The 23,865-nt window shown below is 44.3% G+C and overlaps 1 protein-coding gene across 1 annotated transcript in view; it reads right to left on the bottom strand.

Annotated features, from left to right (window-relative positions):
• The window catches only part of ABHD16A (abhydrolase domain containing 16A, phospholipase), a 42,461-nt gene that overhangs the window by 17,542 nt on the left and 1,054 nt on the right, over positions 1-23,865 (bottom strand). Inside the window, exons 2-10 of the mRNA XM_060239128.1 lie at positions 20,183-20,239; positions 17,743-17,809; positions 14,724-14,810; positions 7,595-7,680; positions 6,200-6,273; positions 4,765-4,869; positions 3,685-3,799; positions 3,444-3,545; positions 1,751-1,814 (exon numbers count right to left, since the gene is read on the bottom strand). Of these exons, the coding sequence (XP_060095111.1) occupies positions 1,751-1,814; positions 3,444-3,545; positions 3,685-3,799; positions 4,765-4,869; positions 6,200-6,273; positions 7,595-7,680; positions 14,724-14,810; positions 17,743-17,809; positions 20,183-20,239 (757 nt within the window). The remainder of the gene's footprint in view (positions 1-1,750; positions 1,815-3,443; positions 3,546-3,684; positions 3,800-4,764; positions 4,870-6,199; positions 6,274-7,594; positions 7,681-14,723; positions 14,811-17,742; positions 17,810-20,182; positions 20,240-23,865) is intronic.

Below are 23,865 nucleotides of genomic sequence, written 5' to 3'. Positions count from 1 at the left end.
TAGGTAGAGAGAGAGTGGGGTGGGGGTGAGTTGCCAGGAAGGGCTAGTTAAGAGTCCAGATGCACAGATAATTGAGAGGTAAGTATAGCTACGATTGGATCAAACTATTCAGTCTTAGCTATACTTACTGTTCAGTTACTTAAACATCTTGACTCTAACTAGCCCTTCCTGGCAAGTAACCCCTTCACACCTACACTGGTACATTTCTGAGCTCCCTGAAAGGGCAGGACGAATGACCTCGCTATAGACATTTTGAGAGCCGCTGTTTCAGCACCACTGCAGAACACAAGCCATTTCCTCCCAAGCCCAGCTGCAAAATGTGCCTCCAGTGGGGCAGTAAAAAAAATTAACCCTTTCACCCCTCAGAATAGTACAATGGAATGTTCCAGAATGTGTCAGGCCGCACAGAATACCGTAAATGTCAGATGTTTGAGAGCCAGAAGACATGAACATCAGACTTTTGATAGCCAGGAAGGGAGAGAAGGAGGAAAAAAATAGATGGGGGGCGGAGGTGGAAAGACAGCTACTTTTACTTTAAATACATTCTCCAAGTCGCCAGCTGGCTTGGAGAAGTGATTGAAGGAGACTTTAAATGCCTTCTCCAAGCTGGCTGACAGGGCAGTAGGGGCTTCAAGAGCCACACAATATGTGTTAAAGAGCTACATGTGGTTCCCTAGCCACAGTTTGGTCACCCCTGGTCTTAAAGGTGCCACTAGACTCAAACTTTGTTCTATTGCTTCAGGCCAACATTGCTACCCATCTGAATCTATAGCAGGGAAGGGAAACTGAAAAAAAAAACCCTCTGCTCGAAGATTGTGACCTTTGGATTCAGTCCACTGCATTTCTCCTAAAGGTGGCTGTCAATGAGATTGGAAGGGGAACCAGGCAGTTCTTGAACATGCCATCCCAACCCAACCAGCACACCTGAAAGTGACAGGGATGGTGTGCATGGAGGGAGGGAAAGAACTCAACAGAAGGCTGCTTTTTTTAGCAGCAGCCCTGTGCCAATTGTTACGGTGCAGTGAAGCATGAGAGGAAATGCAGTGGATTAAAACCTAATCCTCAGCACCTCAGTTACAGCGAGACAAGTGCCAAGGACCCCAGAGGGCATTCAAGCCCTTTGAAGTTTGGAGCTGCAGTTGACCCCATGAGGCCTGCACAAGGGAGGCAAACCAGGACAGCCGACGCTTGGCCCGGCATCTACTGCTGCCCTGCAGGCCTGTCTCTGCCTCTCTGGTTGAGAGAGGATTTCTTCTGGTAGCCCATCCTTGTGGTGCTGTTTCTAAGGTACACCAGTGAGAAAACACCAACGGCCAAACATCAAAGAGTGACAAGTTTTATCTTTTAAGAGGCAAGTCTGAGATAAGAACAGATGGGGAAGGGGGAAACTTCCTCCACTCCTGAGCATTTTAAGATGAAACCAATAGTAATTATTTTTCGGTATCCCTGGAGGAAGATGAGGTAACACTAGTGAGGAAAAGTGCCCTACACTGGTACATTTCTGAGCTCCCTGCAAGGGCAGGAGGAATGACCTCGCTATAGTCCAAAACAGACATTTTGAGAGCCCCTGATTCAGTACAACTGCAGAACGCAAGCCATTTCCTCCCAAGCCCAGTTGCAAAATGGGCTTTCAGTGGGGCAGTAAAACAAAAACAAAACTTTCACCCCTCAGAATAGTACAATGGAATGTTCCAGAAGAACCATTATGGCCAGAAGAAGTATTGAGTCATGCAGCTAAGATGGACCATACCGTCCAACGGGGTGGACAGGCAGCCAACTTCATAGAATCCTGCATTGCCTTCACAGCAAATCACCTACAGAGACAAAAGCAAGGGAGTATTTCAGGAGGGACAGCTTGTCATTCAAAGGTGCAGGGGGTTAACTGCAAGAATCCCCCCTCCCCCCTGGTTCTCAAAAGAACACGGGCCTTGAACTGTGAAGCCTCGGTCACTATTTGGATACGACACCACCAAGGAATATGAGAGTTACTACGCAGAGGCAGGGAACAACAAATCACCCCTAAACATCTCTTGCCTTGGAAACCTGCCTGGGGCTGCCATAAATTGGCTGTGACTGAAGGGGGGTGGGGGGGGAGACAATCAAAAGGTGGCTTCATGTGAGCTGAATTTTTTGTTCAAGCTCTGACCATCTCACAGCTTTTAAATGCTACTTGAATAGTACTTGAAACAGAATAGGACATATATATTAACAGGCTGCTTTCCTCCACAATGGGGACCCAAAACGGCTTGCACTGTTCTCCTCACCTCCATTTTCTCCTCACATCAGGGATGGAATTCTAGCAGGAGCTCCTATGCGTATTAGGCCACACTCCCCTGATGTAGCCAACCCTCCAAGAGCTTACAAGGCTCTTTATTGTAAGCTCTATGAGGACTGGCTACATCAGGGGTGTGTGGCCTAATATGCAAAGGAGCTCCTGCTAGAATTCCACCCGTCTCACACCATCTGTGTGAGAAGTAAAGCTGAGACATGGCAGAGCAGAGACTTGACGCCCTAACCTTTCCAGAGCACTGGTTCACCAAACTCCACTGTACTATTTTGCCAAATGGGCTCCAACAGTCTTGCACATGGTGGGAAATGACAATTCCTGACAAATAATGTCACTTTCCAAGCAGTTATGACTGTGAAAGTCAAAAATTTCAGTTCTAGGGAGATGGAAAAAAGAACTGGGAAGAGACCTAGAAAGGTGGACGGGAAAAGCCATGACTGTGCCTCCCTCGAAGACTCCCAAGTCTGGGCATCTTTTGATAGAAAAACTCACTCCCTCCACCAATGCTATATCTTCCTCTGCCAAAAGAATCTGGAGTACAAGAGCCTCTCCTGGAAGAGTGAAATGTCCATAGTCATTCCTCAAGCTTTATAATGCTATTAATTTTTAATCCCACTCTCTTCCACCACCAAAGAACTTAACTGGAACCATAAAGGTGGATCAATACGATTGCATGTTATCCTCAAAACCAGGTGTTTTTTTGTAGCAGAAACTCCTTTGCATATTAGGCCACACACCCCTGAAGTAGCCAATCCTCCAAGAGCTTACAGGGCTCTCAGTACAGGGCCTACTGTAAGCTCCAGGAGGATTGGCTACGTCAGGGGTGTGTGGCCTAATATGCAAAGGAGTTCCTGCTGCAAAAAAAGCCCTGCTCACAACAATCCTGGGAGGCAGGTTAAGCCAAGAAAAGTGCTCACCCAATCCCACCCAGGAACCTTCAGAGGATTTAAACCCCTGTTCCACAGACACAGCAGCACCTAATAACCACCTGACAAGCATTAGGCCCCTGAAACAAAGCAATGAGGCAGGGGATGGAGGATTCTTGGAGGCAGCCAAGACAGAACCAGCTTCCACATAAATCAGCCTTAGCAAAGCAACCCAAGCTGCTCTGGTGACAAGGGTTTGGAATTAAAATTCTCCTTCAGGGTCAACTCACCAGCTTTTTGCCTTGGGGCTCCGAAGTATCCCTCCGGTCCATGAACATGGTGTCGATTTCATTGCCATCGCAAGCGGCGAGCTTGGCTCGTTTCCCCTGGTACTGCAAGCACAGAGAGGGAAAGCCATCAGGATTCTGGCTCTCCGGATCCCCACCTTCTCTGGGTGCAGTGGAGAGGACATAAGCAGGCTGGAAGAGGAGGGTGTCTGGGGGTTGGGGACTCTCCGTTGCCATTACTCACTTCCTCCACCAGTCGGGCCTGTCCTTGAACCAACATGGGCATAAGGGCTTTCTGCAGCAGATACACGGAGCCTGGATACAGCATGCGCCGACCAATGGTGTGAGCCACTATGTAGCTATGGAGAGAGAAGGGGACCGTGACAAAAGGGACTGGCATTTTAGCAGTACAGAACCCACCCTGCCTAAATCTGAACTAGAGATACCAACACCATGAATGGACCAAAAAAAAATAGTGAATAGAAAGTTGGCATGGATCTCAGCCCCACGGCCATTCAGCCATCAAGGCGGTGAAGCCAAACCCCTCTTCTCCTGCCACAGCCAATGAGGAACCATCACCTCAACTCTTCTCCAAACCCACCACTTCTCACTGACCAACCAGCAGCCTTCATTTCAAGCACTCTAGCCAACCAGCAGCCTCCCCTTCCCAACATTCCAAGTTTTGCAGGCCAATTGCCAGATAGGCACTTGCCTCTTCCTAACAATCCAAAAAATTCTTTCCCCACCACACATGTGCTTATGAAAATTCTGTCCTCTTGCCTCCCACCAGCCAAGCAAAACCTAGGATCTGTAGCTTAATATACTGAAAGGGGACTCCTGCTATCCCAAGTGGTCCTGACACGGACACCCCCAATAAATTCCCTTGATCTGTCGTCAAATATCCAACATTAAAGAGCAATGCTTAACCAATCATCGCCTTAAGATTTTACCCCATGTGCATATTCATCAGTTGCTGGCCAATGAGCACCTCTGGGGCCTAAGAGGCTGAGTCCCTTGCTTCCTCAACCAGATGTCCAGCATTCTTCCTTTTTAACAATCCTCTTTTCCCTGGACCTTTCAACAGTTGAGTTTGAGGGTTCAGGAAAGAAAGTCTTTAAATTGTGCTGCAAGGGAGCCAGCCTTTAGGTTCCATTAAGGGAGAGGGACAGGATGGGAACAGATGTGCACAGACCATCAGCACACAAAATAATTTGCTAAAGCCCAGCCTGCATCAACTTTTTGGTCATCCCAGTGACATGTATTACCCTTTATCACAAAGGGATGTGTGTGTATATGCATACACACACGCACGATGAAGCTATACCTGGCAATCTGGCAAGGTAACTTCTTGATTGTATGCAGGAAACTGTTGACTGCACTTCGGTGCTTTGGTTCTGCCCGCAATAGGGGAACGTTGCGGGAATCTGACCTGTAGGGGTTATAGAACACAAGAGTTGGAAGAAGCCCTCACACTAACTTATCTTCAAGGGCAGAATGGTATTAACATGTCAGTCCAAGAGGAATGGAGAGTGTGCATAAAAATCAGCCACTGTGGCATACCTCCCCACCCATCTTGGTCCCACGGATGAACAAGGAGTTATATACACTGACTGTACAGCACATCTGATTCCCAAGCCATAAGAATGTAAGAGAAGCCACGCTGGATCAGGCCAACGGCCCATTCGATCCAACATTGTGGCCACACACAGTGGCCAAAAACCAGGTGCCGCCAGCAGGGCCGGAACTCCAGAAGCCCTTAATCATATTGGAGGATGCAAGGATTATATACACAGAGCAGTGGAATGAACAACATATGGGAAAACACATGCACAATGACTGGAGAACATGTGAAATTACCCCGCTGGTGGGTCAAATGTTCAGCATCTTCCCTGACACAATTTCCAAAATGACACACGCTAACTGGACAATATACAAAATCTCTGCTGGGTGCTGCTAATACACAGAGGGAGTAGCCATGGCTAAATGGTGAAGCATCTGCTTGGCATGCAGAAGGTCCCAGGTTCAATCCCTGGAACCTCCACTGAAAAGGTAGTAAACGATGTGACAGACCTTTGCCTGAAACCTCGGAAAGCTGCTGCCAGTCTGAGTAGACAAAACAGACACTGCTGATAGACCAAGGGTCTTTATACGGCAGCTTCAAGCGTTCTTAAGATCCACTATTATGTACACATGGAAGCTGCTTTGTACCGAATCAACCCATCAGTCCATCAAAGTCATACTCAGACTGGCAGCAGCTCTCCAGGGTCTCAGGGTGGAATTTTTCACATTGCCTACTGCTAGATCCTTTGATTGGAGATGCCAAGGACTGAACCTGAGACCTTCTGCATGCCAAGCAGATGCTCTGTCCCTGAGCCACAACCCTTTCTCAAAAAAACGCACAGTCCCTTTTTGGTATGTGTATTCGCCACTCAGCTCCCATTGACAGCAACATAATGCAGTGAAAGGGAACCTGGACCTCAGCCTCTCCCTAGCTCTACTACTCCCTAGCTTAACAAGGAGAGCCATTTTAGTGTAGTGGTTAAGTGTGCCGACTCTTATCTGGAAGAACCGGGTTTGATTCCCCACTCCTCCACTTACTGAAACCCCGCTGGGGGGGGCACTGACAATTATGGGCTAGAAGCAAGAATTGGCTTACTCAATCTACAGCAACTTTGTATGTCTATTAGAGGGAGGTTCCAGGAGAAAGGTGAGAGGGAGAGAAGAAACTTCTAGATGTGTCTTTGTTTCTTCCTACCTACCGGCTTGTAGCCTCGTCCCACCGGAAGTCCACGGGCCAACTTCTGAAGTCAAAATTGTAACTGCAAAGCTTCTTCTGCAGAGCACAGAAAGGAACAGAAAAGGATGAGAAAGCATGAAGCAGCCACTGAATCAGCATTTCAGTACAACATCCTTTCCTTTCAGCTAGGATGTGATATAAAAATCTCCTCTTGCACCTTCCCTACAAAAATGCAGAAAACAGTTAAAACAGCAATCTCCAACATGGTGCCCCCGGGTGCCTGGCCAGTGTGTTTCCTAGCACCCTCTTTCTTTCTCCCCCAAAGCAAAAGAGCCAATATTGGCTTTCCTCCATCTCATTTAAAAGACAAAATGCTTCAGAAGAACCCAGGGGACGTTGTGTGTCTGAAGGAGGACCAGTTAGAAACAACTGGCTTCACCACAGGAGGATGTTTGGCTTGTGGTCTCCTGATATTGTGTGACTGGCTCCATGGCAGTCATTTTGTAGTGGTGCCAAAGAGCATTCCAAAAAGTGCCCACAGGCTTCAGAAGGCTAGACCCTTAAATTAAACCTACTCTTCTTTTATCAACTAAGCCCTACAGAGGGCAAGGGATAAATATAAATAGGTGAGTAATAGGGTTTGTGGTGAGGAAAAAGTGCTGAAATGGGCAGCAGTGTCCTTCATGAAATCATCTCACACACAGGAAGACAAAGAGGACCAATATTCCCTCTAAGCTGTGGAGTGTTGTGATTAAAATTTTTACTTCATGAGCCAAAAGAGCTACCATCATTAAAGCTGTGAGCATGCCTACATCTGATTATGAGACTAAACTCATTTGGATCAAGAGAAGCTATGATCAACAGCTCCTTGAGCTCACCTGTCAATCCCACTATTTTCCCGTATCACCACAGTGCTATCTTATGAGAAAAAAATAGCTCAGTAAATCAGACTGATCCATTTTTCATGCTAGTTGCAGCAACTTAACCACAGAACAGTGACAATATCAACTGCCTAGCCTTCCATGGTGGAAGACCTGGCCTCCAGAGAACAGATCTAACCGCTGTTGTCTTCATTGCCCTGTGCTGAGGCAAACAAATCTGTGTGCTAAGGGAACACTGGAAGGAACTTATTTTTATGAAACAAAATAATCCACTTAGCCTAACCGTGTCAGTCCCAGTAAGCCTCATGCCTCCCAGAGATCCTTCCAAGTCCAGCTACCTAAGACCTTTTAACTGCAGAGGGTGTTAAGTTGGCCACTGAACTTCATACATGGAAAGCATTTTTTTTCTTGCCATTGAGCTCCAGCCCCTTTGAATGATTAAAGTCTAGCCATCAGAAGCCTAACCTCAACACTCCCAATTTAGGTACCTCAAACACACTGCTAAAGACTGTCCGAAGAGTCACAGCTCCCCTTACCTTGTTTTCAGGTTTGCCATATCGGTGTGCGTCCTCAAGAATAGAGATGAACTGAATGTACTGAGGATTAGTCCAGCGACCAATGCCTGAGAGGAAAAGTCGACATTTTCAGTCATGAAAACAATCCAAAGTTCCTGGCACTTTGCTGTCTCCTTCCACCTAGGACATGCTCCAGGAATACCTACATGGATGCCACCTCTTCTTTGCTTAATCTGGTTATCCCCAAGTTGTGCTTGAGGATGCCATAGCGCCTGTCCATGTGCTTCCTGCCACCCACTTCCTCCTTTCCCAAAGCGAATAACCAATCCTGCCTTTCCTCCGCCTCACTAGAAAGAGGAAGCCCTTCAGAAGGGCCTAGAAAGCATTCTTTTTGTGTCCACAGAGAAGCCGGGTGAAAACAGCTGCTTCTGTCACAGGAGTTTGTTTGGCTTGGAACACCCTACCATTTTCTGTAATTGTGACTGGTTCCTACCCGTATAGTAACTGGGGTGATTTTATTTTTTAGTTGTTTAGTCCAAGCCTGTGGCCGGTATCTTTTAGGCCCTGATGGGGAAGACAGACAGTGTTTAGTTTCTTGAAGAAGCCCAGTCTTTAGCTTACATTCCTGAGTTTGATAAGGCTGCCTGGAGATCATTACGGTCTGTGGCTCAGAATGCCCTTTCAAGGACTTTGAATAGCTTTTTTTTTTCACAAACAATTTTATTTTATTATAAAGGATGAAAAGAATATTATGTTTACAATCATAAATTTTGTTAACATACCAAAAGATAGTTTATATGAGAGTACCATTGTTATTTATAAATAACATAGACCCACAATTCAATAAAAAATAAAATAACATAAAATAGGGGGAATCAAAAGGCACTTGGTAATCCTTTGTCAAGAAAGAATAATTTTCTTATTAATAGCACACTGGCTGATTGAGGAAGAAAGTGTAGGGGCAACATCAATTTTGTCTAATATGGGATACCACTTGGCAATGAAATTCTGAACTGCTTTTATGGGATTGATAATGTCTATATCAACTGTGATTTTATCCATTGTAATAAAGTCCCATATTTTAATAAGCCAACTGTCGATGGTTAAATTATGTGGAGATTTCCAGTTCTGGGCTATAATGGTTTTGGCCACTATTATGAGGGAAATAAGCAAAGATACTTTGAAGGAAGACGCATGAACAACTTGCCAATTGTTAAGAAGAATGACATCTATTTGCCTTGGGAATGTAATACCAGAGATAATTTCTACTTGAGATATAACCTTTTGCCAAAAAAGATTTGACTATGGGGCATTCCCACAAACAGTGAATAGGGGAAGCTACTGAGCCACATTGCTGCCAACAGTTGGGAGAGTATTGAGGATCAATATGGGCAAAATGTTGAGGAGTGCGATACCACCTTGACATTATTTGGTAATTCTGTTGAAATGTATTGATGGAATTGGTACGGTAAGCTTCACTTTCCCAGATGGCATCCCACTGAATTGGTGTTAAAAGGATCTTTCCTTCTTGGTGCCATCTATTACAAAAAGGTAAAGTAGCACAATGTTGCAGTAAAAGAAAATGATATATTCTGGAAATAAGACCTTTAAACAAGAATGAGAGATTAAATGTTCAAAGTCAGTTTGAGGTCGTGAACAGTCTCATGAAAAAGAAATGTAAGAGAGAACGAAGAATCCCTCAACTAAAGACTATACCTTTTATTCATCGGCGCATAGGCCCTGGTCAAGGATTGATATGTGTTGGCTATCGGCCGACTTAATGTTGTCTCTCCAGCAGGCAGATATCCTACCAAGAACTTATGCGGATCATAATCCTATACAAATAAATTTGGTAGAAACCTTAAAAAAGCCTCGTTGGACCCTTAATCTGCAGATCTTGAAAGAAGATAAATTTTTGGAAACAGCTAAGAAGGAAATTAAAGAATTCTTTCAGTATAACTTAGTGAAAGACACCAGCATGCACGTTATTTGGGATGCATTCAAAGCTTTTTTTCGTGGAATTGCAATAAGATATGCAGTGGGAAGGAAAAAAGAACGATTGAAGTCCTATAATGAATTGGTTCTTAAATTAGGTGTGCAAGAGAAGCAACTAAAGAAAAGAAATACAGAAGAGATAAGACTAAAGATTTCGGCTATTCAACATCAGATTAACTTACTATTAATGGAGGAGGTAGAAAAGAAGCTGAAATGGATGAAACAAACTCATTTTGAAAGTGCCAATAAAATTAGTAGGTGGCTGGCATATAAACTTAAGAAAGAAAGGAATAAAAAAATCATAAAATCACTCAAGGATGAAGAAGGAAATGAATTTACACAAACCAATCAGATGAAAAAGATAATTCAAAAATTTTACCAAGAATTATATAAAGACCAAAATTTGGATAACCAGCGGCAAGATGACTACATAGCAACGACGAAGCTGAGACAACTATCAAAAGAGCAAAAAGGAAAATTGGAAGCGTCAATTACTATGCAAGAGATTGTGGAAGCGATAAGTCAGCAGAAAGTGAATAAAGCGCCAGGACCTGATGGGTTACCAATTGAACTTTATAAAGTATGTGGAGAAGAATTGCTTATTCCGTATAAAAGCGTCATTGAAGACATGCAAAAGTACCACAGGGTCCCAGTATCTTGGAAGGAGGCGCTGATCTCGCTAATACACAAGGAAGGTACAGATCCAACAGAAGTGAAAAACTATAGACCTATTTCCTTGTTGAATGCCGACTACAAGATCTTTGCTACAGTGTTGGCAAATAGACTGAAAAAGGTTATCGGTACAATTATCCATGAAGATCAAACAGGTTTCATTCCAGGCAGACAAATGAGGCAAAATTTAAGATTTTTACTAAATGCTATTGAATTTTACAAAGAGCATCCAGAGAAGCAGGCGGCGTTTATATTTGTCGATGCAGAGAAAGCCTTCGACAATGTGAATTGGAATTTTATTCTGAAATCATTGAAAGCAGTGGGCTGTGGAGAAAACTTTTGGAACATGGTGAAAACTATATATACGGAACAAAATGCCAAGGTCAACTTTAATAACACTAACTCGGACCTGATTGATATAGCACAAGGCACAAGACAGGGATGTCCCCTGTCTCCCCTCTTGTTTGTTTTAACTTTAGAACCCTTGTTGCAAAGAATCAGAGACGAAGGAAAAATAAGAGGTATTAAAATTAAGGGAGAGGAGTTGAAGGTCCAAGCTTTTGCAGACGACCTATTGTGTGTCTTGGAGGATCCTAACTTATCTATTGTTCATTTGAAGGAAATGTTTAAACAATATGGACAAGTAGCGGGGCTTAAGATTAATGTCCAGAAGACGAAATTTTTTACTAAAAATATGAACGAACAACAAGTCACTCAATTTGGAACTCAGTCGGAATTTGTATATGGGAAAAAAATAAGATACCTAGGAATTCAAATGACAAATGATTTGAAAGATCTATATCGAAACAATTATGAGAAATTAGTAAAAGACATTCAACAAGATCTAATTAGGTGGAAAGATTTGCAGATCTCCCTTCTGGGCAGAATCGCAACCATAAAAATGAATGTATTACCAAGAATATTATTTTTCTTTCAAATGATCCCTACCTTGCTCCCCAAACTTTTCTTCCAACAGATTAATAAAATAACGTCATCATTCATTTGGCAGAATAAAAAGCCTAGAATCAGGCTTAAGGTACTCCAGGATAGCAAACTTAGAGGCGGCCTCACCCTACCAGAATGGAAGTTGTATCATACGGCTTGTCGAATAGTTTGGTTAACAGATTGGTTCACATTAAAAAATAAAAAAACTTTGGTGATAGAGGGAGCGGGTTTAGAGAGAGGATTGCATGGGTATCTTTGGTACCAAAATCCCCCCAAAAATAGTTCCTTCTGGAGACATGAGATAAGACGGTCCCTTTATAGAGCTTGGATGGAGATTAAGAAGTTTTACTTATATACGCCAAGGTGGTTGTCGCCGGTAGAGGCCCACTCTCATCCGAATCTCTATATGTGGACTAATTTAAGTTACCAAAACTTGTTAGATAGACAAAATAATTTGCGATTAGAAGAAATGGACCAAATGGATTGGTGGCTGAAGTGCCAAATAAAATCTATTCACCAAAAAGATAAAGAATTTGGCTTCTTGAAACAATTAAATGAGATTGACCAAATTATTCAGACGGACCAGAAATTAATTTCTAAAATCTATGAGTGGTTACTTAAGGAGAAAATGCAAGGAGAAGTGGTAAAAGAAACTTGGGTTAAATGGTTGAGAGACTTTGGCTATACTATCCCCTTAGAAGAATGGGAGAAGTTGTGGAAAAGGAATGTAAAATTAATAAAGCCAGCTCAGTATAAAGAAAATCTCTATAAAATGATTTATCGCTGGTATTTAACACCAGACCGACTGGCTAAAGCCCATTCTAGTTATTCCGATAAATGCTGGAAGTGTAAAAAGATAAAAGGGTCAATATTTCACGTTTGGTGGAACTGTGAACACGCCAAAAAGTACTGGGCATTAATTAGTACCTGGATTCAGAAAATTTTGAAAATTACACCACATCATTCCCCAGAACTTTTCCTTCTAAATGTTTGTCGAGAGACCTTTCCGTCTAATACAATCAAGCTGTTAATGTATATTGTTACTGTGGCAAGAGTATTATATGCTAAATACTGGAAGTCACCAAATATACCTTCCAGGGAAGAATTTATTGTAAAACTTATAGAAGCTGCGGAACTTGATTTACTGACTATAAGGTTACGGGATGGCAATATACAAAAATGTGAAGAGACCTGGGAACCGATATTTTGTTGGGTTAAAAGCAAAGGTTTAGTAATGGATTAGCAGAAACATATAAAACTATTCTCTGTCTACTCCCGGGATGCAAGGGAGGAAGTTTGTGAGGTGGGGGGAGATTGAATCTGAAGATGTGAATGTGATATATGTATTGTATATGTATTATATGTTTAATTGTTACTACTTGTCTTTCACTTGGGTGCAATAAAGTATTTATTCACATTAAAAAAAAAAATGTAAGAAATGACAGATTTCTAAGTACTCAAACCAGGGGAGTTTGGCAGATATTTTATCCACTAGTTGGGCTTTTGTCAAAATTTTGTTTCTAGAAAAAAGTTGAAAAAGAAAAACCACGGATGCTGTTCTCCAAATAGGAGAGGAGGAAGAATGAAGGTCTGGAGGAAACCATGGTTGACCCATGAAAGAGGAAAGGATGGACAAATCTGGAGCCAGAACCGAGTGGACCTAATCCCAAATGGTAAGTGTGGCTTGTAAAAATGGGTTAATTATAAGACAGTGAGGGCGTTCTTTTTTAGCCATAAGAATTCATAATACTTAAAAGGAGCAATGCTGATAGTTGAGGTGGGCGGGGTTCTCAACAGCAGGCCTCAGCATGTGAATGTCAGTCAATTCAGCTCCTATTTCCATCTGTCAAGATCCTTATTTACATAAGTCAAACTCTCCAATTAGCTAATTGGGATCAGGGGAATCTGTTTGTTGGGATTAAGTGACAATCAGTGCCCAGGGGAGAGGTTGGCCAGGAATGGTTAAAAGACGAGAAAGTCTCCCTTTCTGTTGTCTATCCCATCACAGAAATGCTATAGGGTGCTGTTGTATTTGGAGGAAACCCTGAAATTCTGCTGGATGGACAGGGATTCTGATCTAGTTTGAGCTGCTGTAAGCTGACTGTCCTTATTGGAAACCAGCTGTGCTTCCTGACTGTGTCTGATGTCTGGTATTACCAAGGTACTTTAATTAAAGAACATTAAATGTCTTTTTTATTTTCTGTACACATAGTATTTTGGTAAGTCTTCGCACCTTAAATAAACTTGTATTAAGTATTTCTTTTGAATACTGTGTTTATCTGTGGTTTGTAGAAGCTTTCTAGTGTCTTTTGGCCCTACTAAACAGTGAGTGTGCCCAGGGAAAATTTTCAGAAGATAAAAGCCTGTAGTCCCGGTTAATGTCCTAGAGCAGGGGTGTCAAACATGTGGCCCAAGGGCTGAATCAGGCTCCCAGAGGGCTCCTATCAGGCCCCTGAGCAACTGGCTCTTGTCCGCTCTCTTCTCCCTCTCTCTTGCTTCTTCTGCATCACAGCTTGCTTTGCAAGGCTTCCTCAATCCCACAGGAGCTACAGAGTAAAGCTTCTATTTTCTCCATTGGCTGTTCCTTCCTTGTAGAGGAAGAGGGGGAGAGAAAGCTTGCTCTGCCAGGCTCTCTCAATCTCACTGCTGAGCCAAGCCTCTCTTCCTTCTATTGGCTGAGGTTCCTCCTCCTAGTCCCTTGGGGAAGGAAGGAAAGAGCCAGAGCTTCCTTTGTTCAGTTCCCTGGATCACATGGAAGAGATACAAAGAACGCATCTCTAAGACCAAGTGCTAATGTTTTAAGCATGCTTTATGGTAAGGTTTTGTTTTTTTAAATTTGTCCTTTATAAAGTTTATATCTCTGCTACCGAGCATTACATTTTATGACACAAATGGCCTGACCCCAACAAGGTCTCCTCCCATCAGGATTTTCAGACCAGCCTCCACCGGGGAGCTGGGGGAAGGCTGGAGGTCTAACTATGGGCAGATGCACTGCAACCTCTCCCCCTAGTACCAGCTATTTTGTTGTGTGGCCAACTCCCTGTTCCTAGAATTCCACACATGCCTACAAGTTTGCCAGAGTTATGTACCTGTTCTAATCATTCCTTAAAACAAACAAAAAATGTATGCCTGTTTTCCAGAAGCTTTGGGGCCCAACTATTACAGAAACTAAGCACAGATATCTTCTGGGCATGGAGCAAGTGTCACTGTGTGTGGGGGGATATTTATGAATGTTGTGCATTGTGCAGGGGGTTGGACTAGATGACCATGGAGGCCCATCTAACTTTATGACTCTATATGCATAACCAAAGTCAAACATAGTTCTGCCTCTTAACTTTCCTCCTCCCTGTTGCCTCTTCTGATAGAATTTAGACTGGAAGCTCCCCAAGGCCAGGACAAAAGTTGATGTTCCCCTGTAGAGCTCTGTACGCCGATGCCACTTCATCACCTGCACCCCAAACTCAAGGGACTCGTGGCTTCCCAGTCCCACCGCTGAACATCAACATCCATTTCTCCTCTGGAACCCCAAAGTGCTCACCTCTAAGACAGGCAATCCCAGCCAATAACAACAGCATAGTCCCGGCGTAGTGAGAGATTGCGACAACCTTCGACATTGTTAAATAACCTAGCAAGAGAGATAAAAGGGGAGAGGCACTCAGAGCAGAGGAGCTAAAAGGCTGCTTCGCCCAGGGCACTGCCCTCCACCCCCAAACCTCAGCATATGAAAAATAAAATACAGGCTCGGGACACTTATATTTGCATGGCAAAGGTAGCTGACATGCTAGCTGCTCAACACCTGTCCCAGTTGCAAGAAGGCAGCCTAGCCAGTGGCCACCAGTTCGGTATAGTGTTTAAGTGTGTGGACTCTTATCTGGGAGAACCGGGTTTGATTCCTCCACTTGCAGCTGCTGGAATGGCCTTAGTTCAGCCATAGCCCTCACAGAACTGTCCTTGAAAGGGCAGCTTCTTGCAAGAGCTCTCTCAGTCCCAGCTACCTCACAGGGTGTCTCTCTGTGAGAGTTCTCTCAGTCCCACCTACCTCACAGGGTGTCTGTTGTGGGGAAGGAAAGTAAAGGAGACTGTAAACTACTCTGAGATTCAGAGTGAAGGGTGGGATATAAATCCAATACCATCATCATCACCTTGTAAGAACACTCACTGCCAGCGGCTGAAGGAGGGGCCAAAATGACCCACTCAGGATTCTGCAGGTGTAATGTTGTAATCTGTCATTAAGACTGCTACAGAGTTTAGGTAGTGCATGTCACAATCCTTTTGTTCTGTTGTCCTGAATGCTGTGTGCAATTTCAGCTGGGTGAGCCACCTAAAGCCTGTCAGTAGATACAGGGGCCTTTCCACATTTCTTTACTTCATTTATGCCCCACCATCCTTCCCCCCCAGCTGGGACCTAAAGAGGTTGACGTAGCTGTTTCCTTCTCCTATCCTTAGAACAATCCTGTGAGGTACGTTAGACTGAAAGGCCACCCAGCAAGCTTTCGCAGCAGAGTGGGAATTTGAACCTGGGTCTCCCAGATCCTAGCCTGACATTCTAACCACTACCCTGTGCAAGCTCTGTGCTGTGCTAATATTCATCATCCTCCCACCCCAGGCAGAACAGGAGTAAAAACATTATGTGGCCCTGAGTTGCCACATGACAGATGAACACTAAGATTAATACTTAAATATCCCAGAAATCTCAAACGGGGGTGTGCTTTGACCAGGGCCTTCTCTGTCCTGGCCCCAGCCTGGTGGAACTCTCTGCAGAGTGACATCCATGTCCTGTCTGATCTATTAAAGTTTTGCAGGGCATGTATGGCAGAGATGTTTGCCAGGCCTTTGGTTGAGGCCAGTGATGGTCTTTTACATCTGCCTGGCACCCTTGCCCCACTTGTGACTGAAGGCTACCCAAGCCATCTTGTTTTGAAATGTTTAAATGTTTCTGAATGGTTTAAATATTGTATTTTTATGGTTTTAACTTGTTTTTATACTGTATTGAGCTAAATTGTTGTGAATTGCCCTGAGCCCCAAACAAGGGAGGAATGGCTGTCAAAAAGTCTAATGAACAAACAAACAGTGTGACCGATTTCCCACTCACCTTACGCCGCTCTCACGTTCCTCATCTCAGCGGGGCTTCCTTCCGATTTAACACTATCTGCCTTGGAGCTGCAAGTAGCATCGGCTTTTTCACGCAGCAAACAGAAACTGATTTTAGAGGTCTCTGTTTGCTGTGCGAAAATGCCAATGCTACTTGCAGCCTCGGGGTAGATATTGTGAAATCGGAAGGAAGCCCCGCCGAGAAAAGGAACGTGAGAGTGGCATAGGGTGAGTGGGAATTTGATCAGAGTTTTTCCAGGGTTTATTGTGATCTTTCCTAAAACTTGGGAGAAAAGCCAGCAGGAGAAAAATCAGAGAAAAAACAGGGAAATTCCCAGAGGGGAAAACAGCCCCTTCTCCAACATAACACAGATAACCTGTGTGGAAAACATCAAGGATGATGCCATTTTGCTTGGTCAAAGTAGCAAAGGGTGCCACACCGTGGAGGGCACCATGTTGGGGATCACAGCTCTAGATAAAAGCCAAGCATATTACAAAGCACATACAAGTAACGAACGAAGGCTAGATTAAAGTCAAAACTGTCTTGCTCTTGGCTGGCTCTTGGATTCTGTGAACAATGAGAGTTCTGAGTGCTAAGAGAGTACACAGGCCAAGAACTGAGCATTCCAATTAAAATTCACACTTGCCTTTCCCCTGAAAATTGAACCCCATTGTGAATTTGACGCATTCTTTATGCATTCCTAACAAGGGATCTTTTGTCAGGGGTGAGATGCAGCTGCTTCATTAGATGGGGAAAGAATACCCTTCTTCACTAAACACCCTCCTTAAAGGGAGAGTCAGTCTCTGAATGGCTCCCAAATACTTGATATGATGCAGGGTTAGAGTATCAAACTAGGGCCAGAGAGACCTGAGTTCTAATCTCCTCCCCTTGGCCATGAAGCTGTGACCTTTAATCATTCATTCTCTCAGCCTCAAAATAACCTTGTAATAAGATTGAGGTGTGCAGAGCAATGCACTTTACCCTGAACTCAGGGAGGAAAAAGGATCTGAAAATCTACTAGGTCTGATAGCTAAGGCTAATTCCTCTGAATTTATATTAGAGGCACATTTCCCTTAATACAAGACTTTTATTTTAGAATATGAGAGAATAGCAACCAAAATTTCTTAAGCCTCTGTATTTGCCCTCTTGAACAGGACCTCAGAAAGGAAAGCTTGGGTAGTAATTCTGCTGTCTCTTTTATTGGGAGTGACTAAAGCCAATCTCACCCAACACAACGAACACGAAATCATGCAGCGATGCAGCAGGCAGCCTCCTTTGTGAACGGGAACTAGTTTGGGGCTCACTGGAGAATAACACAGTAAAGCAGCAGGTCTCTTATGGCACCAAGTGAGCTCCACCACACTCTCAATCTCTCTGTGACAATCACCAAAATGTCAGAACCTCTCAGAGCCTATAATGGAACCAGAACATTTTACTCAGGGTTTCACCAGGTAGCAGCCCATACCTTTTCTGTATAGGTAAAATGCAGCAAACGGGGAGGAGTAATAGGAAATGGACCACAGTACAGAAGCCTGCAAGGACAGAAAAAGGAAGGGTGTCACTAACACAGAGAACTTCTGCTTCCAGGACTCCTTGGGGCTGCAGATTGGGTTCAGCAGCAGCAGGAGAGAACCAAGGTACCAGACAAGAGTTTACTGGTTAGGACAAACAAGGGAAAACAACAGTGAGAAGTGCCACCTGCCTTGGAGAGGTTGTGCCCATGACGACTGGCTAAAACCACAGGGGATGGTGCTGTATGTAAACATGCTTTCCGGTGCTTGCAATGAGCCCTCGCTGCCTCCTAGAAACAGGAGGTGGAAGTGACATTGCAAGTGAGCTAAAGAGACCTGATTCTCTTGGGAGGGAATTTAAGAGCTCTCCTAATGATGTGGTAGCATTCTGAACTTTATCACTTCAGAATTTAGGTGGGAGTCAGGGGGGCATGGGAGACAACACCATCCCCTACCTGGTCAAGCCCAGCATCCACCGGGCTCACTGGCATTACAGATACACCTTATAAAGACAGCTTTATGTCAGACAGCTAATCAACGGCAGCTGTCCGTTTAAGAGTCAGGTACTCACTGAAAGCGGGCCCTTTGACTGCCAGCTGTCTTGACAGTCAGTTGGGGTGCTCCACCCATGGGGCGGGGAAAGGGAATGAAAGAGCAGAAATTCCTCAGAAGGCACTACTGATCTCTCAGAGGCTTGGCCCCCCATAAGGTAAAGGGAGGCCCTAGGCATGCCCAAAGTCTGGTCCAAGCCCTCAGACTTGAGGGAGGAGGCCAGTGAGGATAAATCTGCCTTGGCTCCAAGTTCAAAAGAGATTACAGCTAGAGAAGGTACCCAACCCCTGCCCCTCCATGTCTGAGGCCAAGGGAAGGCATTTCAGCCAAATTAGGCCCTGGTACATGATGGCTGAGGTCTGGGCTCCTACAGATGGAATGCCATCTTGAAATAAACATGCCTAGAGAGAAATGTTCAGTGGAGCCCTCTCTCTGAGGACCTACTGCACGCAGGGAATGAGGGAGGGGGGTTTTATTAGGGGAGAAGTATTCAGTCACACAACCTACCTCCCATGTACCATTTGAAAGACAAGGGTCACGTCATTCTGTGAAACTTGTACCTGGTCTATACTTAAAACCAAATGGAAGGTAGAACGAGCTGCACCCCACTTCAGGCTACCATGGAAGGCAATTTAGAAACTTCCACTAGTGCAGAATGCAGCTACCTGAAACTAGTTACAGTTGCCACATTGCCACAAAGTTAAAAATGTATCGGCTGCCTCTTTGTTTCTGAATTCAACTCAAGGTACTGGGTAGTTCCCATGCAGCCCTTCTGGGCGGCACAGGACAAGACTGTTTGAAGCAGGGTTCCCAATGTGGTACCCATGGGCACCACCATGTCTGCCAATACTTTTCTGGTGCCTGACAAGTGTTTTTAAAAGTGGGCAGGGCCACGTGTGTTTGCTCCCAAGGCTCCTGACTGGTCACTGGAGGTGTGACTGGCTGGCTAGATTTCTCAAAACATTGGCTTGGAAACAGCTGCCGCCATAGCACAAGGAACTTCACTGTGTGACTGAAGGTAACTTGTGGCAGCCATTTTATGGCTGGCTCCACCTCCTGCAGTAGCTGTTTTGTGGCAGTCATTCTGTGTCAGAGTCTGCCACACTGTTGTCAAATGTCTAAAGGCTGGGGACTCAATAATAAAATATTTCCACCCCAACCTAAAGACCAACTAGCGACCACCTCTCCCTGTACAGTCTTGAGCAACAACTTCACTCCTCTGATCAAGGCCTACTTATTTACAGCTCCATCATACGAGCAGGTCAGAAGAGTTTCTGCCCATTCCAGAGCTCTTTATGTGGCAGTTGCCCTTTATGGAAAGGCCTTCCCAAGTAGGTCAGGCAGCCAGGCCCCTCCTTTATTAGCATTCCAGAAATTGTGCAGAGCTGACCGGTTCTGAAGGACTTTCTCTCAGGAGGAATTTGAGAGGCCGGAGGCTGATTGTCTCGTGAACGGGGGCTCCAGGCTTCCTGATGTTTTGTGGACATTTATTATAGCATCAAATTGCTATTTTGGGGATTGATTTTATTATTGAGTCCATTTTGGGGGGTAGGGCGGGGTACAAAATTGAATAAATGAAATTAATTGTCTGGTTTTTTAAAAAGATGGACTAAAATATGAATACACCAAATAAAGCTGAGCAGCAAGAAAAAGACTAGCCTTTCTCCAACAGGTCAGCTGACTACTTTTTGCTTTGTTTTTACTCATGCGAACTTTCCCATGTGGGACCCTACTGAAGAACGGCACCTCTTGCCTACAGCCAAAACTGTACAGTTCATTCTACCACTTCAGAATTCTACAACTGCAGATTTTAAGAGCAAAGAGGGTGGCAGAGACACTCACCAGTGCAAGGATGCTGTCGGCATGTTTTTCAAGAGTCCGGGGCTGGTAATATGACTCCTGTGGAAAGAAATGGGGACATTTGCACAGTCTGAATTAATCTTTTTAGGTTAAGAGAAAAGCTAAGAGGACCACTGGTGTTATAAGAGTGTGGAGAACCCTGGTTTCAAGAAGGTATTTCTTCCTGCTTCAGCCACAGTTTCTTAAAGAGACAAGCACCTGTCAATTCAATTCCAGGTATTATTTGGTTACTGCAAGAACAACTGTAGTAAATACCGTTTGCTGAGCTAGAAGAGGGGGAAAGACATTGCATTTATTGAAGAATGCATGAAAAAAGAAATCCACCGTTTAAACTTATTGTAGCTTAGTTTTAAATACATATTTTTTTTAAAAAAAAAAATTATTTTGCTGCTGTCACAGCCGACTCTGTAGCGTTTTCCAGGTGAGAGATGGTCAGAGGTGGTTTGCCATAGCCTGCCTCTGTGTAGCAACCTTGGACTACTGTAGTGGTCTTCCATCCAAAAAAAGGCCTAGGCTAGCCTGAGCTAATCAAAGAGCACAACGTGTGTGTGTAAGTTTGTATGTATTATACATCCATCTATCCACGGCTTTTTTTGTAGCAGGAACTCCTTTGCACTTTAGGCCACACACCCCTGATGTAGCCAATCCTCCAAGAGCTTTCATGGCTCTTAGTATAGGGCTTACTATAAGCTCCAGAAAGATTGGCTACATCAGGGGTGTGTGGCCTAAAGTGCAAAGGAGTTTCTACTACAAAAAAGCCATCCATCCATCGCCTGTAAGGCAGAGATGTTCTGCCATGCATTTGGTTGAGGACAGCGACAGCTCCATCTGTTTGCCACTTCAACCCCCTGCCTTCCCCTGTGAGGCAGTGGCACAATTGGAAGTTTTTTAGCATTGTCTACCAGGTTGACTGCTATGTATTTATTGTATTTTAACTGTATTAACTATGTATTTATTACATGAATGTATTCCACTGAGCCCTGTCTTTATAGCGAAGGGTGGTTTAAAAATCCAAGCAAACAAACAAATTAATATTTGCCTTCCTGCACCAGCCACCATCCTGGTGACTTGCCAGAAAGGAGACAAAAAATTCAGACCTCTGCTCAAGCAGGACATATGACAGGAAAAATCCCCTTCTTGAAGCACCTGTTAGGATATGCATTATACAACCTGAAAGTCCTACCTCTAGCTGGAGGTTTGCGACGGTGGGTTAGGTGTACTCTGTGCTTAAAGAGACCAGTTAACGTACTGAAGCTTGGTGAAGCAAGCAATTCCCAGGGCTGACTCTCGGTGAAACCCTAGCTCAAGTTAAGCCTCGAGGTTGCGAAGTTCATCCATCCATCCTTCCCTAAGTTGGAAGACTGACAGCCATTTTCAAAGGTACCATTTCAAAAGCTGTCTAGGCACTGTTGCCAAATGCAATGCCTTCTGAATGGGCGATGAAGGCATGGCACAATAGCCATCAGGGCACGTGAGCAAGCTGTTTTTGCAGCATCTGCTGGCAGACTTCCAAGATTTTGCAACGCATTCTCAAGGATAAAGGCAGGCGTACTACCTTGGCCTGCTGAAAAGGGCAGGATAGAGAGGTTAATAAACAAAACGTACACTTCCAGTTGAAACCCCTTTTTCACATGCTGAAGCTTGGTGAAGCAAGCAGTTCCCAGGGCTGACTCTCCGTGAAACCCTAGCTCTGATTTCACTCCCATGCCATGCCCTGTTCGTGCAAGACTGAATTTCAAGATTCAGAAAGTATAGCTCTGCCTGCATATTACTTACTTATTTTCAGAGGTTTGTGCCCAGCTTTTCAGTACAATGTGGACCCAAAGGGGCTTATAACCAGGGGCAGCCCATCCAGTAAGCTTTCATGGCAGAGTGGTGATTTGAATCTGGGTTTCTGAGATCATAGCCTAATACTTTTACCCACTACAACACACCAGTTCTCTATAACAGCAACTTTTCTGCAACACTGAATGAGAGGGGTGTTCACCAAGATTAACAAGCAAAGCTATGTCACTGTGGATGCAGCAAAACTGCAGGCAGAACCGAAGACACAGTTCTCACATACTGAGATTCTACTGGCATCATCCCTCATTTCGCACACGGTAAGAACGACAAAGGAAATAACTGCAAAAGCATATGGAAGATGCAATGCTGTTTTATCCTGGGCCACACACACACAATGTTGCCTAATATTGAATCAAACCATCTGTCCATCAAAAACAATATTGTCTTATACAGATTGGCAGAGGATCTCCAGATTCTTGGGCTCTCTCTTTCACATCACCTACTGCCAGATCCTTTGACCTGGGGAGATGCTGGAGATCGAACCCAGGACCTTCTGCATACAAAGCAGAGGCTCTTCCTCTGACCTACAGGCCTTCCCTCACTGGGTCAACCCAGCTGGCCCCTTCAAGGCTGCACAGCTGGCAATGATCTTTACTCAAGACCATGAGAAACCGTTAACAATCAGAACGGACAATATTAGACCCAGGAAGGGACCTTTGCTGGTCATACTACCCAAGATTTCTTATCTGGAGATGCCAGGGATTGAATTTGAGACTGCATACTAAGCATGTCCTCTAGCACCAAGCTGTGCTGTAACAGGAGATGCATTAACATCCTCATTATCAATTCTCCCATGAACCCAGGTTGCCATTTCAGATACTGAGAAAAAGAGTTTCTAGCAGAATGCGCCTGCCAGGATGAATATAGAAAGTGCAGGGGAGAGTTACCTTGAAAAAACAAACATGGTTATACTGCTCTACCATGTCTCTAATACATACACACATTAAGAGATGCCACTAACAGAAAGAGAACACCCTGATCTTTCCATGTCTCATGTTGCAAGTCATGTGTGCCAATACATGATACCATGTTGTTCTCATAACAATTTTGCCTAGGATGATATCTGATATGAACCATGAAATTCAAACTGCGTCCCAGTAAATCCCTAGGAGTCTTTGTAAGTTTAGCAGGGGTCCCTCAGGGAGATAATCACTCACAGCAGACAGACTTGCCCTTCACTGTTGGTCTTTCCCAACAATAACACTAGAAGCCACCTGGCTTCATAAAGGAACAAATTCCACATGATCTTCTCACTGTTCTCAGGTCGACAGTATTCATTTCTGCACGACAACAGCACTGCTGAAGTGATGCCTTATGTGAACCAAGGCACACGCCTTAGAAAATGCCTTAGAATCCAACCGCAGAGTTTTGTGGCACATGTTTGGAGCTTTTTTTTTTTTTTTGCAAGCAAAGCAGACTTGGAAAGCATTCCCTGAAGGTTAAAACAAATAACGATGAAAAACTGCTCTGCTCAGAGGCAGGGAAACAGGACTGCTGGCTTTTATCCTCCAGGCCACTGACAAACAACACAGGCAGGCTTCCCTGTGGTTGCACTGTCATGCTGAAGGAAAAAGCAGACTCAAGTAGCACCTTTCTCTACATTTAGGACTGCTTGCCATTCCATCCTACTGTCTGATGAAGAGTGCTTAGAGCACACGAAAGCTTACATTCTGAATAAAACTTTGTCAGTCTTAAAGGTGCTACTTGGCTCTGCTTTGTCCTACTACTGCTTCAGACCAACACGAGTGCGCACCTGGATCTATGCTGAAGGAAAGCTACACCTGTTGAAACTTTGCCTTCCGTCCTGTCGTTAGATGCAC

This window comes from Heteronotia binoei, chromosome 5 (genome assembly GCF_032191835.1).
Source record: "Heteronotia binoei isolate CCM8104 ecotype False Entrance Well chromosome 5, APGP_CSIRO_Hbin_v1, whole genome shotgun sequence".
Lineage (NCBI taxonomy): Eukaryota > Metazoa > Chordata > Lepidosauria > Squamata > Gekkonidae > Heteronotia > Heteronotia binoei.
The sequence above is the reverse complement of the archived record's forward strand: the minus strand, read 5'-3'. Positions and strand labels throughout refer to the sequence as shown.